General features: G+C 38.7%; 1 protein-coding gene across 2 annotated transcripts in view; it reads right to left on the reverse strand.

The window, feature by feature from the left end:
• The window catches only part of FYB1 (FYN binding protein 1), a 69570-nt gene that overhangs the window by 3965 nt on the left and 44103 nt on the right, over positions 1-21502 (reverse strand). The window contains exons 10-17 of one of the 2 annotated variants that reach the window (XM_039347945.1): positions 21426-21448; positions 19671-19734; positions 18666-18803; positions 17735-17766; positions 14134-14203; positions 13079-13193; positions 10643-10805; positions 65-98 (exon numbers count right to left, since the gene is read on the reverse strand). In XM_039347945.1, coding sequence (XP_039203879.1) covers positions 65-98; positions 10643-10805; positions 13079-13193; positions 14134-14203; positions 17735-17766; positions 18666-18803; positions 19671-19734; positions 21426-21448 — 639 coding nt within the window. The remainder of the gene's footprint in view (positions 1-64; positions 99-10642; positions 10806-13078; positions 13194-14133; positions 14204-17734; positions 17767-18665; positions 18804-19670; positions 19735-21425; positions 21449-21502) is intronic. The other variant, XM_039347946.1, reaches the window with a different exon arrangement.

The raw sequence follows: 21502 nt of genomic DNA on the forward strand, positions 1-21502 counted from the left end.
TAAAACTATCCTTTGACCAATCTGAGAGACACAGAAAGATTTACTATGAAATTATTGCACTTACTCATGCACTAGGCAGCTTCTTTGGACATAGCCATCTGAAAAATCAAATCATATATACATAATTATTTTCAACTTAAACTGACATCTCAGCTAAGAGAAACTAGACAGAAGAAAACTCTAGTGCAAAAATACTATTTGTTATCTTTGAGTACCATCTAGATCATATGAGATATATTGGCATTTTTGTTCAATGAAGAGTATGCTGTATGATGACAAATTGTCCATCCATAGGATAAAAAAAATCAGTCAGTTCCACACATTATAGAACATTATTTTACAGTCATGCATAGACATCAGACAAAAGGCTTTTTCTCACATCCAAACTCAGTGATGATCCACTAAAATCATAGAGACAAGCTGCTCTTTACCAAATATGCTTCAGTTTCACCATTGCTTCCATTTTCCAACTCCACAAAAGCAGTTTGAAGATAACCCATAAACATTCATTTTTACCAATCTCAGAACTCCGAGAAGGAGTGAAAATCACTGCCTCACAAGTGGATTGTCACAGATCCTTCAACAAAACACACACCTTCCTTATCCTTCCTTTGTCTAGTTATCCGCATAGTGGTGCCTATGATTGGGAATTAAACACATGACAAAGCTCCCTCCTCCTTGGAAGACCTGCTAGGAAACCTCTTAGACAGGAGATGACGCCATAACTGCCTATTAGGGTATGCGGAAATGTCCTTGGGAAATGGGATGAAGAGCTGCAGCCGAGACAACCATCATGCAAAAAGTATCTAAGCCCACAGAAGGAAAAGGGGTGTGGGAAGTGTTTTAGAACGGGTCCTCCCTAGTCTTCTGGAGAGTGAAAGTATAGGAAGGGAGGAATATTTAGGGCTGATGTCATACAGGGACAACATAATGAGATCATGTTTGTAACATTTCCACTAGAGCTTCAAAGTATGTGATGCCTATGGGGCATGAATTCTTGCCTGATCTCATTTTCCAAAACCTGCACTTTCCTCCCCGCCCCCCAGCTCCAGCTACCAAAGCCAAGATATCATACAGGTAGTCCTTGACTTACAACTGATCGCTTAATGACTAAAGGTATAACAGATTCCCTCCCCAACTACTTACAACCTATTTTTGAAGTTGCGATAGCTGCACACGTCCCTGGAGTCATATGATCACATTTACAATAGTTTGCATTATCTCATGGTCATATGATTGTGATTTGCAACATTTTCTGCTGGTTTCCGACATTTACTTCCTTTTTCCAGCAAAAAATACCCATTGGAAAAAATTGATTCACTTAACAACTGCCACAAAATAATATAAAAAAATGGCTTCAGTTATGTGATGCCTCAGTTTATGTCTGCAAGAACTTCTGACCATAAGGGCTGAATTATGGTTGTAAGTTGAGGACTACATATAATGCCTTTCTGCCGTTGTTCTTGAAGCTGAGAAAAAGACAGCTTGGCTGATCCATGTAATGATCCAGGGTTTTTACTTCTCATGATGAAAGCCTTATAGCTAGGAAGGAAAGGCAGGGTGCACTGACTGTCCCCGCACCATCTTTTCTGATCCCTTTTTCATCCTTTTGTTTGAAGACAACATCATGGAAAATACAAAGGGAAGTACACTGCTTTGTGGAAGTACCTGTGTATTGCAGAATATATGTGTTTATTAATCATCTGCACATATATCTGTCTTCTTATAAGATTGCATCATGAAGATAGAATTGTGTCCCTTTGCCAGCATTATAGTGCAAACAACAATAGAATCTTGTTTGCATGCTTTAGAAAACCTTGGGAACACTCTATTTTTTCCAAAACATTCAAACTGGCTTTAAAAAAAAACTATATTGGGCTTATTTATTATCCAGATAGCTTCTGATTTTTAGACTCAATCATCAACAGTAAAGTAGTATGAAGTCAAGAAATATATTTCAGATTAGCACTTGATAGAACATCCATGAAGACCTAGGAAAAGATATTCAAATGTGGTGATATGTCTATGAAGATCAGAACCATAGACGTTGCCTATGACACGCTATAGAAGTGAAAAATTTGAAGAAGTGGGAGAAAAAGAATTTTGATGATTTGAATGTCAGTGTTGGAGAAGATGCCTAAAAATTCCATGGACAGCCAAGGAAACAAAGAAATGGATCCTCAAACAAATAAACCTACTCAAGATACAAATGACCAGGTTCAAATTATCATACTTCTCACACAATATCCAAAAACCTACTGTCTGAAGAAGGCTTAAGTGCTGGGAAAGCTGGGAAGAAAGAGAAGAAGAGCATGACCAGCAGCAAGGTGGATGGAATCAATTAAATAGCAATGCGTGCATCACTGGAAGAGTTGAAGGACCATGTTAGGAGAGATCATCCTGGAGAAAAGCTATCTGTGTGGTCACTAGGAGTCAAAACAACTCGATGGTACATAATTCAACAATTAATTGTGCTTATTTGATGTAGCCTTGGAGGGTGAGTTTCTCATATGCGAAAAAAAATCCAAACTTCCTGTCCTCATAGATAGATTTAAAAACTGCAAGGCAAACATTCCAAGTTTGATAAAACAGTTTCCCCCTTGGCCTTTGAAACTGGAGTTCCTGTCATTCATGTTAAGGCAGAACTACTTCCCCTTAACTGAAGGATTGCAAATTCTCTATGACCCTCATGGGGAAATGAGCTCACATCTAGGGTATTCTACCCTTCTTTTCGCTCTCATCTAAAAATTATCCTTGCTATAAGCAAAACATTTAGAGAAAATCATCAATTTTCAACTTGTAAAAGACACTGGATAAGGGTGGAGAGGAGAGAGGAAGGGAGAAGGGAAAAGATAAGGGGAAAGGTGAGGAGTGGAGTATCTCAAAGAGAAGCTAGATATAATACTAACGTTATTTCAATAAACATGTAACTAGTTTGTGACATTTTATAACAAGTTATGGTATGGTGTTGAGACTTATAATGATTTTCACCTGAATTAAACAATCTCCCTCTTCTGTCCATCCCATTTTGCAACAATAAATCTACCTTCTCAAAACAAAAAGCTCAAATGATAATTTATTTATTGTATTTGGACAGTATGTACTGTATATTTGTTGCACTTGGCTAACCTACCAAAAAAGAATTTTCATTGTTATCTTCTCTCTATATAACGACTATCTCCAGAATAATTTTATCCTTGACCATCTTCTTACTATTATACATTTTCTCTTCTTTTCCCTACTGTCAAAAACTATACATACAAAATGTTTCTCTGTCAAGACCATATGCCACATATCCAACAAAATACTATAGTGCACAAACATCTAAATGATAATAAAATAAAATGGATTAGATTTTGAAGTGCCACAAGACAATCTGTGTTTGTGAAGCATTGGATAGTAGTGATTTTCTGATATTGCTAATAATCCAAAAGAAAAGCTCTCTGCTTCAAAGATTTCAATTTCATCATAATCTGACTCCTTCCATTATGTATCAGCTGCAGAACCACTGTATTAAAAGTCTAGTCCAGATAGAACAAAGTATGAATATGTTAAAGATACCCTTGAATGAGCTCAGCTTCTGTTGATTACAGAGATCTGTCCATGTCTATGTCTTGGCAGCCATAAAAAAAAAAAAATGGGATTTTTTTCAGGATGGTTAAAGTGGGAAAATAAGAGGAAGGAGCATTAGGCATGCTACCTATAATTGTGTAAAATAAAAATGAAATATAGTTCAAATAAATCAGTAAGGATCGTCCTTATTTTTTCTGCGATTAGACAAGGTTGGCTAGCTGCTGCCCTCTGCTGTAGACAGAATAAAATCAGAGAGAAATGATGTAATGAATTGTTTGCCAGATGAAATTTCAAATACAGTAGAAGCTAACAGACACACACAATTTGTAAGAGAAGATAGGGTATTCTTGTTTTTTATTTTTCCTACAGAATGTTGAATCTGTTTTATTATCAGAAGAATGTATTCAGGGACTTTGTAGAGTTTTCTATTCATAGACAGCTAATTCAATTCCCGGAAGTCAAAGAAAGGGCAATAACTTTTCCTTTCTTCAGAAGCATTACTTTATAGCAATGTTTTTCAAACTTGCCTTAGTATTGTGTATGTTCGCTGCCTTGAGTTATTTATAAAAATCGTAAAGGCAGGATGAAAATGAAAACAAACATAAAGAACCACAGGGCTGATTTTGGAGGAGGTATACAACAATTCACAAAAATATGATTTAAGCCCAGGAAAAGAAGATAACAATGAAAAGAAACTTATGGGAGCTCTACATTAATTTTTTTTTTTACGTGAGAGAGGAGTAGGGAAGACATCAGGCTTTTACAATTCTATTATTGCAATTTATATCAATAAACACTTTCACTACTTCTTTTGGAGTGTGTCCCCTGATATGACCTCAAAGGGCCCACAGCAGGGATGGTGAACCTTTTAGAGACCGAGTGCCCAAACTGCAACCCCAAACCCACTGATGCATCATCAGGTGCCAGGTGGGTGTGGCCCATTGGCTGGGTGTGGCCAATTGGGGGTGTGTGGCCCATTGGGTAGACGTGGATGCGGTGGTAATGGCAGACTGGTTGGATCTAAAAAGTTCAATCAGTCAATTCCAACTTTGCAAGATTTTTTTTTTCCCACGAGAAGTTGAAATTGACTGATTGAACCTTTTTTTTTTATTTTGCACATGGCGGCGAAGGCCTAAAGTGAAAAGGTTTTATAAAACCCAGCTGAAGGCCTAGGACTGGGGCGATGGTGCGCGTGCCCACAGAGAGGGCTCTGAATGCCACCTCTGGCACCCATGCCATAGGTTTGCCACCACTGGCCAATAGCATCCTGTCAATGATTTCCTTATGCTTGAGAGACAACTGGGTTATCAACAGTCTGCTATCTTCTATGTCAGCACAGCACCAGGTACAACACCAGTAAATGTAGGACTTCATCCCCCCCCCTCACTGCTGCAGGTTCCTTCTTTCATAATACACTACTTCCTCCCACAGTCACAATCAAATGTGGCTGTTTTTTCCCTGAGAAATATGGAATAAAACCAGAAAGAAACCAGTTAACACAACTGGTTGATGCAACAGATGTCCATGCTTTTCCAAAACTTACACAGAAGTGAACATTTTAGCAGGTGAAACTTCTCCTAGCTTAGAAGAATATATTAGAATATCATTAATGTGGCAAAGTTGCTGATGGTTCTGTATCAGGAAAAATAGTGGCAAATTATACCTTCAAAAGAATATTTCCAAACAGAAGCAATGGGTCTTCAGTAATAAATGCAAGTGTAACATATTGACTATTTGGAAGAAAAGAAACTTAGGTTCATACGTAAGTTTAAAGTGGTTGTGAGTAATCAGGGAAAAGATCACGATTGATATCCTGGTGAAAACATCAACTTTCTGGGCAGCTGCTATTTAAACAATAACTCCCATACCAGCTTTTCCCAACCCTGGGCTCTCTAGATGTGCAATGTGATGGCAGCAATGGCATATTGCCAAAGAATGTTCAGGATTAGGAGGCTGTCATAGACCATTAGGGAAAAAATAATTTATGAGTAGCATAATGCTTTTTGCATAAGCATCAGTTTTGGGGAATGGGTAAAACAAATGACAATATGTACATAGTACCACGCAAATAGTGCAATGGACATATTTGCCTCAGACACCAGGAAATAAGTAAGTAAGGGCAATTATTTGCATGATGTCATCCACACACATGTCAATTTGGAATCATTGCATTAACTATAGATGCAGCTCCTCCTTTGTACAAATCTATGATGAATCTACTCTTGAAACCTTTCGCATCTACTTTGATTCATCATCCATTCTGTCTTCATCCTATCACTTTATATTTTACCATATACATCTCTTAGATAAGCTATTTCTCCCTTTTTAGTTAATAATCTATAATGAAATAAACATGTATCTAAATGTCTATGGAGATTCTCAGTCATCCAGGTCATAGTTGTCTCAAAAGTGCTTTTTCAAGAGGCAACTGGACTTTCTTGTTTTTCTTTGAAGATGTTTTGCTTCTCATCCAGGAAGCTTCTTCAACTCTGACTGGATGATGGGGAATGGAAGGATTTAATTTCATAATCATAAATCTTTCCATTCCCCACCATCCATTTGGAGCTGAAGAAGCTTCTTGGATGAGAAGTGAAACATCTTCAAAGAAAACACAGAAAGTCCAGTTGCCTCTTGAAAAAGCACCTTTGAAACAAACATGTTATCTAGTTGCTCATTTTTTCCAAATCCTTCAGTTTTCCCTTTAAAAGTACTCATACACACAGATATATATATCTCAACACATATATATCTCTACTGAAAAGCAAAAATATGGTTGGTAGAATTATAATCTGACATGTGCTGTTTATTTGCCCCACTTTTATTCTTTCAGTCAGGATTCTGCCATACTCCTTCCCAGACACTCTTAACAAACAAACCACCCTGAATTCATTCTTTTCCCTTTGAGTAATAATCAGGCACAGAAGTAGCTAACAAATCACACAACCACTTCCTAAGCAAGCCACATCCATATTTTGACTTTTCTCCGATGACATCATCACTACCATTTTTTCAATTTTACAGATCATTTAGGACTCCGTTTCATCTGTTTTTACTTGGACACATTTATTATAGCATTTGTTTTAAATCAATTCTTACTCCATACTCCTATCTCAAATACTCCTCTAAATATTACCCTCCTCCAACTTGCAGTCCCAAATTGTTACCACTTTTATTTTGAATTCCATTTATTCTGTCAGGGGCTCCTTCCTTAACCCTTTTCACTCACTTCCAGAACAAAATGTTTCCATCAAAGCTGCTTTGCATTTCTTTGTGTTTTTAATCTTCACCATTCCTTGCACTCTTTGACTACATTCTCTTCACCTGTCTTTTTCTCACTCTTTAAAGCATACAACAACTTTTTTGAAGCAATTATTCTCTTCTTTGTATTTCCCTCCATCTTTAGCTTCCTGAACTTTACCATCTCACCAAGCCCCCTTTTCATACCTCTGACCACTACAGCACATCCGTTGTACTCTGTAGCATAATTTGTTTCAGTTTTCTTCAAGCAGGAATAGCATGCATCGGAGGAGGAAATAGAAACAGGTGACAGACAGTGGGTCACAGAGCTTGGGTGGGTAGGGACATAGGAGACCACACTTGAGCCTCTTGGCATGGCTCACACAATCTGGCAAACCTCCTGCAAACCCACAGATTATGCTCTAATGTGGTAGACCACGTAATGATATGTTGGATAAAACACAGAAGGAATGAAATATTAAAAGGAAATCTCCCTGAGAACCAAAAGTATTGGCAGATTCTGCTTTAGGACATTGGCATGCAATCATATTTACTGAAATCATTTTGTGAATGATGTCCTTGAAGGGAGGAATGATGGGCTACATATCTGGATTCCAGAAGGCAAATAATATAATTTTACCCTGATTTAGGAGTATCCCCTACTGTTCAGAGTTTTGAAGTTAAAGGAATAGGCAAAAAACAGAGCTATAGTGGCAGCTTCTGAGGCTTTGTAGAGAAATAAAGTGTAAGGTCACACAAGCAGCAGTCTGCATTCCTAAAATTCCAATCCTTAATACCTCCCTGGGGAAAGAGATGGGTAACAAACAGACTTATTCATGAGAACCAGGTGCCTTCAGAAAAGCAAGCTAAAATTGCCATTCATTCAGCAGGATGCTGAATAAAGGCAGTTGGCCATAATACCATCATCTCATGGCTCCTTAATGGATTCTAAGAATTATTCAAACAAAATTATATTTTGTCTACATTAGATGGTGCATGTAAGGTTTCCCTTCCATAACTTACTACCCTCCCAATATTTTCGGACTACAACTCCTGTATTTTACACCATGCTGGAAAGAGATTTAGGAATTGAAGTCCCAATGCATCAGACAGGTGATAAGATGTAGAAAGAAAAACTGTTATGAATGAGCCATGACCACACAAAGATGGCAAACTAACAAAGACTAAAATGTAATATTCCTATGAAATATTTACCAAATCTTTGTCAGAACTTGAAGATAAAGTCATTCATGCTAATTCTACTTTTATTGTAGCAGAATCTTGAAAGTCTGAATGCACTTCCCTCCTCACTCCCTTTATCTTCATGAGAACTAGGTGTGTGTAGCCTTAGACGCTTATTCTGATTACAGTTTTGGCCCAACTCAGATTTTTTTTAATCTGATCGTTGTTTTGATAGCAATCTTTCTTCCTGTTCCTCAAAGTTATTCTCTCTGCTAGTGACAACTTTGGATTCTCCAGGTGGGCTGGATAGCAACTCCCAAAATTCTGGAGGTCGTTTTGGGCAGGAGAATTTGGCATCATAATCTACTTGTGCAGGAGGACCCAAATGTAGAAAAGGTTGCCTTATTATTATCCTATGATTTCCTCCATCCCCATATAGAAATGATAAGTAGCAAAACATCTATTATTTCAGTAAAGATATTTTATACAGAAATAGGACTTGCAACTCATAAGGATCCCTAAGGTACATTTTAAAATCATTTTTAAAATCATTCTATTTCATACAAGATGAATGGGTAATGTTGTTACATTAGATGCTACAGTGTAGTATCTAATATTAAGCTTTCATTTTTGTCAGTTAAAAATGAAGGGATAAGAGCATTACAGATAACCGAAAGTCAAACCTGTCTTGTTTTCTCCTAGAGGCTTCATTCATTCAGAACTATAAACCTTTTGCATCTAAATTTCTGCAGCCTCATTATTTTCCTTTTACTAGAACAAGTCAGCATTCTGGAGATTGCCCCTGAGTGCATTCATTAACATTGCTCAAGTATGTTTATTGATTTTTAACTCCTTGATATTATCCATGTAGCACAATACTCCAGAAATTGTGGGTGCTCCATCACTGGAGGTCTTTATGAAAAGTCTGGACAGCCATTTATCCAGAATGGTGTAGGGTCTCCTGCTTGAGTAGGGGGTTGGACTAGAAGACCTCCAACTCTGTTATACTGTTCCTATTACTATACTGAAAGTGTGTGACTTAGTGGCACTGACTCTTCAATTCCTTCTGTTGGGTTGTAAACAGAGAGTTAGGGATTCACTCAGTGCCCCCTTGTCTTTCACTTTACCCACTCTTTTGTCTTTTGAGACTGCTAATCTCAAAATCTTCCTTCTGCCCCTTTGTTCCAAAGCATCCATGCATGAAATCTAGACACATGGAAATAAACAACATCTACATACTATGCAAAAGAGACAATCAACAAGCCAAAATGGGAACAAAAAGACCAAAACATCTCCCCACCAGTAATCAACACCCAGATGAGCATAGCTTAACTCCAAGCTTAGACATCAGACCAACAATCAAAAAGTGAACAACACCACAATCAAGGAACTGCCAAACAAGCTAACAGTAAACAGGAGGAGGAGAAAGGAGGGCGCTGGTAACTAAGCAATGATATCAGTGGTGGGCCATTTTGGCAGAACCGGTGGCTAATTTTTTGTTGCCCAGACCCAGAATGGACTTCTGGAAGTGGCATCCACACAGAGAACTGGTTGTTCACATATTTGAATCCCACCACTGAATGAAATGGGCAGTCACTAGCAAATAGCTCTGGGAAAAATATAAAGTTAGAGGCTTTAGAGAGATAGGAAGGAGGAAGAAACTTTGTACTGGGAAGTTCGAACACATTACTGTAAATACAGTAGGTCTATTACCCTCCCCCCCTTATTCCTGTAAATCTACTTGTATATAGTAATGGAAACAAAAAAAGTCTCTGTCTCTGTCAAGCAAATGTTCTGCTTAAAGTCATATGCACACCCCACTGTAAAAGTACCATCAGTCACACTTTGACAATTGCCTTAAATAAATCTACTTTCTCTTATAAACTGACTTTGCTAACTTTAATATTTGGCCTCAGAGGAATGCTCACATACATACCCAGGCCAATTTATTTCTTTCAACACAAAACAGCTACTACTCTTAGCACAGTATTCAGAACTGTATTCAGGCTGGTGCTGGCCAAGAACCTAGCAATTCCCCAAATTTGTGGCTAAGAAACACTTAAATATCTAGATTTATGAATCACGTTAAGTGAATAATGGGATGTGTTTGGCTTGACCTTGAATCAACATAGTTTATAAAATTTGACTTATAGTTATAATAAAACTATCCAAATTTAGTTTAATGAACAAGACCTGGTTAAACAAGCTGTGGCTTAGTGTGACCTATGAACCTAGCCCTTCCCTCTAGATATAGATGAATATTCTCTGTAACCAATTTTTCCTTTTAGAAAGGAGGGGTTTGTTTTGCTGCAGATGATTTCAGCCATCAATAGATATATCTCAATGTAAAAACAGCAATAGAAGCTTAGTAAGGACATATTATTTATTAAGTAAAAATATTCAGCAGTGTTCATAATAATTATGTTCTGTAATTAATCTGAAAATCATTATGGCCATTGCTGGTAATGCCTCTATGGCCCACAGTGATCTTGAATGTACAAAAATTCTGTATACTTTTATTGTCCTTTAACTGTTATTGGATCCCATCATTTCTTATGTTTGGCCATAAGCATTAACAATATTTGGACAGTTACAATGCCCACTTCTGCTTTTCAAAACTTATTTTCTTCCATTCTGTGTTAGTACTTACATTTTCCTTCTTCATTCCTACAAAGCACTTTAGTATCATCCACATTTTGAATAATCTCAACCAGTTCTCCTGGCTTGACTTGCAAATCTTTGGAACCTCTTTTCTTTGGCGATGATGCTTTAGATATGGTAGCAGTGTACAGAACTCGAATATCACCTTCATACTGTGGAAATAAAATGTATTATTTGAAAAAAAAGTTAAACATCAATTGAAATTATACTTTTGGCTTTGTATAAGTTGAATAAAATGTAATCTTGTTGGAAGATTAGGCTATTACCTGATATTTATTTGACTTCCCCTCTCAAAGGATACAGTACAAGTTGATTTGATTAGATAGTGAGTGATCTTTGTTCAGCTATTAGGGACTGGATAGGATCTATATCAGAAGACTATCTCAGTTGAGCAGTGAGTCAGTGACCCATCTGTTGCTTCTCCATCCTATTCCTAAAACCACAGAGTACACTGTACCTGTTAGCTTCCCAGGGTAAAACAGATAGGAATCACAACTAGATGAGCTACTGTAATTCTACTTTATTGTAAAGCTTTATTGATAGACTCTTTCATGTCTGAAAGTAGAATCTCCCCCCCCCCCAATCTGTCTCATTTACAGTCCAAGGGTCTCTTCTGAGCTTCTTGTCCCAACCACTATGAGGGTTGTGGGCTATGCTGACTCTTATTTGATCATTCCCTTGGCAGTATCTCTTTGCCCAATCTCCCAAGGTTTTTCCTATATACAATTACACTCCAGTGGTGGGATTCAAATATGTGAACAACCAGTTCTGTGTGGATGCCGCTTCCAGAAGTCCATTCTGGGCCTGGGCAATAAAAAATTAGCTAGCGGTTCTGCCAAACTGGTGCAAACTGGCTGAATCCCACCACTGTTACACTCCCTAAAAGGACATTACAGTGTTGGCACAATCAGAATTTTAGAACAATTCCCCTGTGAGAAAACAGTGCACATTTGGGGTTTCTTAGACTAGGAAAAAAAAGTGATAAAAGGAGACCATAAATGAAGACCATATCCCCAATATACATAGTGTCAGAAAAGGAATATGAGATTATGAATAAACTTCTAGTGATTATCCAGGTGATTTATGATAGATAAAAGAATTTTTTTTCTTTACGTTGAGTGAAGAAGCTGTGAAATGTACAGTGTGACATGATGACATCCACCATGTCAGATGGCCTTAAAAGAGGCCTAGACAGATACTGGGAGAATAAGTTATTTAAAACTAGTAGTCAGGATGGTAATATTTTACTTCCAATATGAGACACAGTTTAAGTCTCTAGACTAGTCACTAAAGAACATGAGTGGAAAGTTCCTAATGCCCCCCTACCCTGCTGGTGACCCTCTCAGAGGTTTTTGTTTCACCAAAGTGGAAAAAGAAGCTAAGCTAGTTAGTCTTTAGTCTGATTTATCAGAGGACTTCTTTAATTAATCAGTAGTGTAATCCAGTCCTATGTGTACTGGGTTTTACAAATTCAGAAGAGCAGATGTAGTGGACAGGTGAGCGAGGAAACACATAATGCAGTAACACCCTACAAAGCTGCATCCTTTTTTTTAATTTTTTTTGATTCACAGAGAATTTCAAACCAAACAACACATCATGTTCTTCAGAGATTTCCACTTCCTCTGGATCAAGACTTGAACACTCCTCTGAGACTATTGAATGACTTCCTCTTGCTATCAGACCTACAAAATGCTTTGCTAACAGTGTTTACACTGGGGAAATATACTACTTTCATATTTTTCCCAGGGGAATGAAAGAAGAGTAATTATTCTCTAAGGCAACTTTTTGAAATGCTTTTTGGCAAACTTTTGTGAATTAAGATTTTAAAGAGTCTAACTAAACCTAAATATTACTATCAGAAAATGAACCCCACTCAATTCAATGAAAATGGAAGCATCTTATGGACTTTTTGAGTAAAAAGTAACTTCTGATTTATGATTTATGATCCAAGCAGAGTAACTACTGTAAGGCATAGGTGACTGTAAAGGGCTTCCTCATTCAGAATTGTTGCAATTGCTGCAAAAATAAAATGTCACTATACAAAAATCCCCCTGGCCACAACTGCAATCTGTGATCCTGCCAGCTTGAAAACCACCTTTTTTCAGACACAAAAACAAATTTTTCCTGGAATTCAGCTCAGAAAAATAAACAAAACACCTTGAAGGGATTCAGTCTAAGCCTGTTCTTCCCCTTCTAAGTCCTGACAATCTCCAAGTGCTTGGTCAACACTTTTACCCATTTCACTAGTTTGGTATGGGACTAAAATGCATAGTTAGGAATCATCAACTGGATCCCTTGTCAGTATTTATGGCTCTTGTGAAGCTGGGAAATTATATAATGATCATATGTTGCATTGATATGTTTAAGATTGTTTATCTGTTTATTTAACACATTGATGTTTACAATCAATCAAACAAATACTTACTTTGAATTTTTTTCGAAAATCTTTCTCTTCTTTGTCAATCTTCTTAAACTTCTGTGAATCACGTTCATCAGATCTGCCCCTCCCAAAGTTCAAAGATTTTATATTTTTCCCAAGGCTAAAATAATACATTAGGACAAAAGAAAAAATCCCATCATTGGTATATTTATAGACAACTGTAAATTATTTGTTAGATTTACCAGTTTGTACAGCAGGTCAACCAGCCCCACCCTGAACAAAAGAAAACGAACAAAAAAAAAAACCACCTTTTAATTTGCTGTAAATTATTTGTTAGACAGGCATGATCTCTAAGGAAGAAGATGACAGCGTTTTACATAATTGGGACGATGGCTCTATAGCTGGGACAACCACGACTCCCATGGACCGAGATGATGGACCAAATGGCCCTAAGCCAGGAACGGAAGCACTGAGGTGATCTGGAAGGAGGGGGAGGGAAGGGGAAGACAGAGAGCAGGAATGCCAGAACAGCTGCTTGTTGCAGGACTGGGGTGGAGGAATTACAACAACGGCCTTGGGGGTGGGGGAGGATAATGGCTCTGGGAGGGAGGGGGACTGGGTGCAGGGACGGATTGACAGCCACCCTCCAAGTGCTTGCACACGCTCTAAAAGAGCACTTGAGGATTGTAAAACAACCAGTGGAGTCAAAAACAGTTTGCCTGATGCGGAACAACTCTGTGCAGTATGGATTAACACAATCAACAGGCCGATGACACGCTCAAGGAGCTGGGCGCAGAGGCAGGAGGCTATATGAGCTGCCTTCCCGATCTCCTGCTATTCTGACTCTGATGACGCCGGCAGTTTTTTGGCCGGATGAAAGCTTAGTGACTCTTCTTAACCACAGGCTTGTTTATATTAAACAGGCTGGTTTATTATATCCTGGTGTTCGTTTTTTCTTTTATTTGTTAGCATAATGCCCAGGATTCACATTTTTAGTATTTTAAAAGACACTTACTAGTTTATACAGCAAGTCAACCAGCCCCCACCCTGTACAAAAGAAAACAAACAAACAAAAAACCTTTTAAGTTATTTTAACTTGCCTAATTTCTTTTGGTGGGAGAGGGAAGTCAGAGGATTCAACATCATCGTAAACATCACTGTCTCCGGAATCTAAGATAGATTTGAAGAAAAAGTAATAATTATCATTGGTTATGTTTATACATATAGTTCGGTGATAAATTTGGACAAAAATAATAAATTAGGATTTCACTTTTAGACAAAAGCCATACTTTAAACCAAGACATTATTTTTACGTTATCTTAAAATTTTGCTTCACTGAAGTTTGCAGTTTAAAAATAAACCAGTTTTTGTTTCCTGGATTGTGTTTAGCCATTCAAATAAAGCTTAGACAAGGCAAAAGTTACCATGACATTTGTCATGTAAACGTGGCCAAGTACCTTGAGTAATATGTTGTAACAGTGAATTTGGTGTTATGATATGCCATGACAAATATAAACCAGGCTATTATCTGATCTTTCCTATATTAACAGTGTTGAGGTGTTGAACACTCTAGAAACCTTCTGACCAAGTTAATTAAGACTTAGCTAATGCATTTCACGGCACTGCTGGCTTATTTGTATATATTTCTGGATTGAGTTGTGGCTTGTGTTGTGCATTACTAGATGCTATTAATCTCGTTGAGCTGGAATCTGAAACCAGGAATTGTTTAGAAGCAGCAACCCATTTCAAAATAATTCACTGAATATCATATAGGCCCAAAGCTGCTTGTCACTATTTGTTGCCTAAGGAGTATTATGCTTGTTGCTGCAGATAGCCCAAAATGTCCCTTCCAACAGTCTCTGGCCTCAAACTACAGATAACATTAAAAATGTTACAGATAGTTTCTGTTTAGTAGCTGCTTCATTTAGTGGCCTTCCCAGTTACAGATGATAAAAAAGTCACTTTATGACCAATCCTTGCATTTACAAACTTCACAGGTCTGTAAAGCAAAGGAAAGCTGAAGTAAAAACTCAAGCACAGTCACAGTTTCACTTAGCAGCCACTTCCCTTAATGATCAAGTTGCTGGTCCCATTTGTGGTTAAGAATGAATTCCATTCCCTAACTCTGTCTTTAATCCAAAGTTGCCTTTAAGTCATAACTTGCATTTACAAACTGCCTTTTATTAAAAATGGTGGATGGCATTCTCCTTTCTCAATCTGACAAAGTGCTGAAGCTGCACAATTTAGGAACCTCTAAAAACAGGCTGTATACTAAAAACACACAACTTTAGCAGTTCCCGAAAGCATTTCCCGGCTTAACATTTCATCGGCCTGAGGAAGGGGGATGCCATCTACTATTTTTAGGAGTAGTACATTTGTATCAAGGACTTGTCCTTAAATTGGATGTTCTAACTCAGGAATTGCCTGAATTTAAACTGGGTTGAATAGAAAGTAAGCTATTCAGGGTCAGCATGGAGGAACAATACATCTTTTCTACAATTCCAAACTTATTGTTTTGTGAGATAAAACTTACAACAGGTTTATATTAGCAAGACGATGCACCTAAAAGACTCAGCTCAGGAATTTAAGCTGGGTGGAGTGTGACCCATTCCTCTCTGATCCTCTTCCAAAAAACCCCCCAGGATCAACTGAATGAGACTAGAATGAATGGCAGAGAAATCAATGGAGTAGGCCTCTCTCTTCCTGCTAGCATTAAGATAATCGTTATGGTGCTGATGAAGACTTTTCCTTTAAGGAAAGGTCTTCTGTGCATAATGATATAAGCAGATGTTATTGATGTCATCATTTTTGTTTTTATTATTGTATGTATACCAGGCAAGCCTGTCAGGACTGAGACCATTATAGATGCAAGGTGGGTGGAGTTGAAATGTATTCTGCTGCTTCTGCTAGAACAGTGGTTCTCAACCTTCCTAATGCCGCGACCCTTTAATACAGTTTGTCATGTTGTGGTGACTCCCAACCCCCCATCCAGCTGGCTGGGGAGGGGGGGCAGGAAGGACGCTCCACCAGCTCCGCCCAGCCTGGTTGGAGAAGTGCCATTCCTCTCTCTTTTTCTCTCTCTCTTTCCTCTCTCTCTTTTTCTCTTTCCTCTCTTTCTCTTTCCTCTCTCTTTTCCTCTGTTTCTCTCTCTTTCCTCTCTCTCTTACGGCAGCATTGTCGGGGGTCTCCACCACCCCCGGCCCGCCCTCTACTGTGTCCTCAGCCAAACGGGTGGGGAGGGGGAGCAGGAAGTGAGGCAGCGGCTCTGGCGGCGGTGGCCACTGCTGCATCGTCGGGGGTCCCCTCTGATCCCGGCCCAGCTGCCACCCCCACCGGGACTCTGCACTGTTCAGCCTCGTCCTCCATCCATTGATGGAGCCATGGTGGGGGCTGGTGCTGCATGGCCCATTAGCCTCTCTGCCAGCCCGACTGCTTCCCCCCCAGGCACCCTCTTCCTCCTGGCGCCCACCTGAGCCGCCTTGGGGGCAGCAGGAGGAAGAAAGAGAGGAGAAGGGCAAGAAAACTGCCACCACCGCCCCAGCTGGGACTCCGCACTGCCCGGCCTCACCCTCCGCCCATCTGATGGAGCCACGATGGAGGCTGGTGCCACGTGGCCCCTGCCAGCCCCTCTGCCTGCCCGGCTGCTCCCCCCTCAAGCACCTCTTTTGCCCCGGCGTCTGCCCGAGCCGCCTTGGGGGCAGTAGGAGGGAGAAGGGGAGGAGGAAGAGGATGGCAAGGAAGCTGCCACCAGCACTGGGCCCCAGGAGGCGGCTCTCCTCTCCTACCTTTGCTGAATCTCCTTCTTCCTTCCTGGCAGCCTGGACTCCGGCACACCTTCCTGGCCAGTGGGTCCAATGGTCGGGCTGGCTGGGGATCACAGGAGCTGGTTTCCCTTGGGCCGCGGCTTGTGGGAGGGCTGGCCTGCTCAGCAGAACCTCCAGTGATGCCGCTCCCAGCAGGGATCCCGGGGCTTCCCCGGGCAGCTCCAAGGCCACGAGGCCCTGGCCGCGCTTCTCCCAGGGGGTGGGGCACCTGGGCGCAGAGCCAATCAGGAGCCCTGCAGGAGGTAAGTCCGCCTGAGAGAGAGAGAGAGAGAAGGGAAGCGAAAGTGCCTCTCTCTCTCTCTCTCTCTCTCTCTCTGCAAATGGCGGAGGAGGCCATGCGGAAACAGATGCGGAATGGTGTCTCGGTTCCTAAGACCATTGGAAATATGTGTTTTCCGATGGTCTTAGGCAACTCCTGTGAAAGGGTCACGACCCACAGGTTGAGAACCGCTGTGCTAGAAGCAAAATGACTCTTCTCTGTCTGTTGTTTAATGGAAAGCTTCTGAGATGATGGAAGGAAATACAATATGTTAACCAATAGCTGGATAACAGGTGGAAGAAGAAAAAGGACCATAGGTTTTTGCATACAAGAAAATATCAATGATTAATACAAATTAAACCAGTGTTTCTCAAATATAACTGGCTGAGGAATTCTGGGAGATAAAGTTCACAGATCTTAAAGTTGCCAAGTTTGAGAAATACTACATTGAAAATATTGTATTCAGGCAGTAAAAAGCCACAACCATGAGATGGCAGCAAAAGGCTACAATGTTTTTAGATCTCTTTGCTGCCAACTTCAGATTGTCCAGATTTCTGTATTTCAGATATAGTAGTTCTAATTCAACTCACTCACAAACAATTTCATCCAATGACTTACCCTTCCCTGTTTCTTTTGCTAAAGGCGTTCTTCTAGAAATAAATTTAGAAACAACCTTAATTAATAATGTGAAATGGAAGGATTGATATTATCCCAGCTTTAAATCATATCTGGCTAAACACGAAGGTCTTCGGATTATAAATATCTTGAATTTTGTCATTGAACCTGTAGACTAAGGTTGGTAGCTTCAACATCAAGAGAGCCATAAAATATTTATCCTTGCTTTAAATAATTAAATAACACAATCTATAAATATTCTAATAGCAAGAACCTCTACCTATTTCACACACGAACTGTTCTTGGCTTTGTTTCTTGGCTATAATTGGGCTTCTATTTCTAAAGCTATTATACCACTGTGAAATAAATATCTTGGCCTGAAATAATTTGAAGAACTTTATATAAACGCAACATATTATTGTTGCTGTTGCTATTAAAGCAATATAATTAAAGTAGGAGCATGCTGATAAGTGCTTCCTATTTAGCAGTAAAGATCTTATGAAATCCACACTGTTCCACTAGGAGTCACACTCCACCAGCATGTTTTCCTTGGCAAACTTAGCTAATGTGAATTGGAGCTATTGAAAGGCAATACTTTTGGTTCCAGTAGATCAGGTCTGCCTGGTCCTCATTCTGCAACACAGATTGGTACATTGAATCTACTCTCGGTAGAAGCCATCTCTCCTTGCTTCATAGTAAAACCATGTCTCCTAACATTCAACCATAACAGCTAAAAGATGTCAAGTCACAGACAGAATAGGGCCCAGCTTTTTATAGTCAAGTGGTATTTCCATAGCTTGAGTTATCTCATGCATATTTGATTTGTGGCTGATTAGGCTGCTGTGAGAAGTGGTTAGTAGAGCGCAAATCAATGAATCCATGTTATTAGCTTTAGTGAGCTGTGTGTGTGTTACTTTTCACAGCAGTCTCTTACAAGGATTTTTCATCTTCTGTCACACTGACTTTGGGTGCTGTCTCTCGCATACTTTTCTTTTGGTAATCTTTTCCCTTTAAAATCTTCAAAAGCCCCTTGGACCAGGTGTCACTCTTCTCTTCATCCTGTGACACAGATCTTTGAAGTATGCACACAATTATTACATAGCAGATAAAATAAAAAAAAAAAATTAGCAAGTACTTTGGCCTAGTGATTTAAATGAGTAGTTGAAATATGCATTCAGGGAGCCACTTGCAGATTATTTAGAGCTGTGTCTTTCAACTTCACAATTTCAAGATATATGGAAATGTGTTGAAATCTATACAATCTTTAAGTTGGTGAGTTTGAAAAACATTTATTTGAAGTTAATACTTTAGACAGTTGTGCCCAGAGGTAAATCAATAGGTTGCAAATATATTTCCTACCATAATCTTATGAAGAGTGCCTATTGTGCATGCACACAAATGCATCTGAATACATGTGTTTAGTAATATGGCTAGCATACCTTAATTAAGTTTGCTATGGGTAGCATTAGCATTAACAGTAATATACACCATAATTTTCCATATGAAATATAAATGCCTGGAACATTTAAAATGTACATCTCAACATAATGTGTGTATCAACTAAGATATATTTGGAAACATAAATAATGTTCTTGAGTGTCCATATGAAGGTACATTGGGATTAGTTGCTCTATAATGCATGAAATGGGCTAAGATAACAACAACAACAACAACAGTAATAATAACAAAGGAGAGAATCACATATGACTTGTGACTGTAGCCCAGTTCTAAACCTGTATAAATAGGAGGAAATGTCAATTAATTCCATGGGACCTAGTGAAGGAAATATTCATATTATTGAGTTCAGAAACCAATTTATGGTTAAACATGTATATAATTTCATTTTCAACACCTTGCAAAATTCACTCAGTGTGTAACTTGCTAATTTCCTAACACATTTGTATCTTGAGCTAACACTTTGTGGGTAATTTATACTTACTTTATTGGAACCTCATCATCATCCACACCGTCATAAATGTCATCTGGTGGAGGTGGCGGAAACCCTATTTTAACAGGATGGGGAAGAAATAGGGAGAAATGAAGTTTATGAATCAATTCACCTTTTAGTTTGAAAATTTTCAACAAGAGAAGTTTATAAGTATAAGGAATAACAGCAGAACAGTTAAAATATAAATACATATACCCTACTACATTTAAGGTTATTTACCATGCATCCAATACAGTTCTACTCAGAAGTAAATCTTACTGAGTTCAAACTTAAAATGAACAGATATTCTAGTTCACAGAAGAAATCTTCAGTTTCAGCCTTGCCTAACCTGGGGCTTTCCACACATGTTGGAGTACAGATCACATCATTCCCACTCAGAAAAGAATATCCCTCCTTTAAGAGAATGAAATCTAAGCTGATATCTTGTTGCCCATTAAGAATTAGCACATCCTTGGTTCTCCCTTCTGCAATGGAATGTCTTGGATGGATTTACTACTGGATTAAGTCATACTGAATAATTACAGTATCTAGGAAGAACCTGATCAAATGAATAATATAGCTCATAGATTCAGTAATTATCATCTCTCTCCATTTGCAGCTATTGTTAAAAAAGTTAAAGTGTAAATAATAATAATAATAATAATAATAATAGTAATAATAATAAAAGTTGGAAGGGATCTTGGATGTCATCTAGTCCAACCCCCTGCTCAGGCAGGAAACCCTATACCATTTCAGACAAATGGCTGTCCAGTCTCTTAAAAACTCCCAGTGTTGGAGCATTCACAGCTTCTGGAGGCAGATTGTTCCACTGATTAATTGTTTTAACTGTCAGGAAATTTCTCCTTAGTTCTAGGTTGCTTCCTCTTTGGTTAATTTCCATCCATTGCTTCTTGTCTTGCCTTCAAGTGCCTTGGAGAGTAGCTTGACTCCCTCTTCTCTGTGGTAACCCCTGAGATATTGGAACATTGCTATCATGTCACCCCTTGTCCTTCTCTTCATTAAGTTTTCATGCTCATTGTTTAAAGAATAAAGGTGAACATTTAGCACAGGGCAAACTTTTCTGACTTTGCTTGGTGTTCAGTGAGTAGAAGTCAGAGAAAGAAGTTTTGATTTGCTAAACATTTTAGTAAAAAGAGCATTAATGTATAAATTGACTATTTTTTTCTTGCTTAAACAAGTTATTTTCTAATTATTATAAACATGAGCTACCATTTTACTCTGAAGTATAACTGCTGAAATGTTATTATGAGATCATCTTATTTTGAGTTTACTTTCTTAAGATGGAGCCACTCCCATTCTAAACTACTCCAGTTAACTGGTAATCCATTGTTTATAGCTGAGAATCTTGTGTGAATTCAGACATTTGGGGTTAATTCCATCAGTCATTATTAAGCAAATCATTGATTTGCCTAACATTTAAACACATGCTTAGTCATGCTGGAATGGATGACAAACATTGTAACTGAAGGGTTTCCAATCTTTTGGGGACAATAAAAGTTGTTTGCTCAATCACAATCTCCTCACATACCTAAAGATAAACAAAGCCTTGCACAATAGCCTATCCACCATTTTATTTTCCAAGAATGCCTCTAGGATCTATGTGGGGCTCAGAGGCATTGTTGGAAATACAGATTATGCTTCACATGGATCAGTTCTAGTTTCCATTGTTAAAAAGAACATCACAAAAGAACCATGCAATGCTGGGGATAATTATTATTTCAAGACATTAATAAAATGAGAACTTACCTCCCATGGCACTCTGACTTCCACTTTGCACATAAAAATAAAGCAAAACAAAATGTTGAATGCAAAAGAAAGATATA

The sequence above is a fragment of the Crotalus tigris genome, unplaced genomic scaffold (assembly GCF_016545835.1).
Source record: "Crotalus tigris isolate CLP2741 ecotype Arizona unplaced genomic scaffold, ASM1654583v1 scf7180000018103.2265978, whole genome shotgun sequence".
In the NCBI taxonomy this organism is placed as follows: domain Eukaryota; kingdom Metazoa; phylum Chordata; class Lepidosauria; order Squamata; family Viperidae; genus Crotalus; species Crotalus tigris.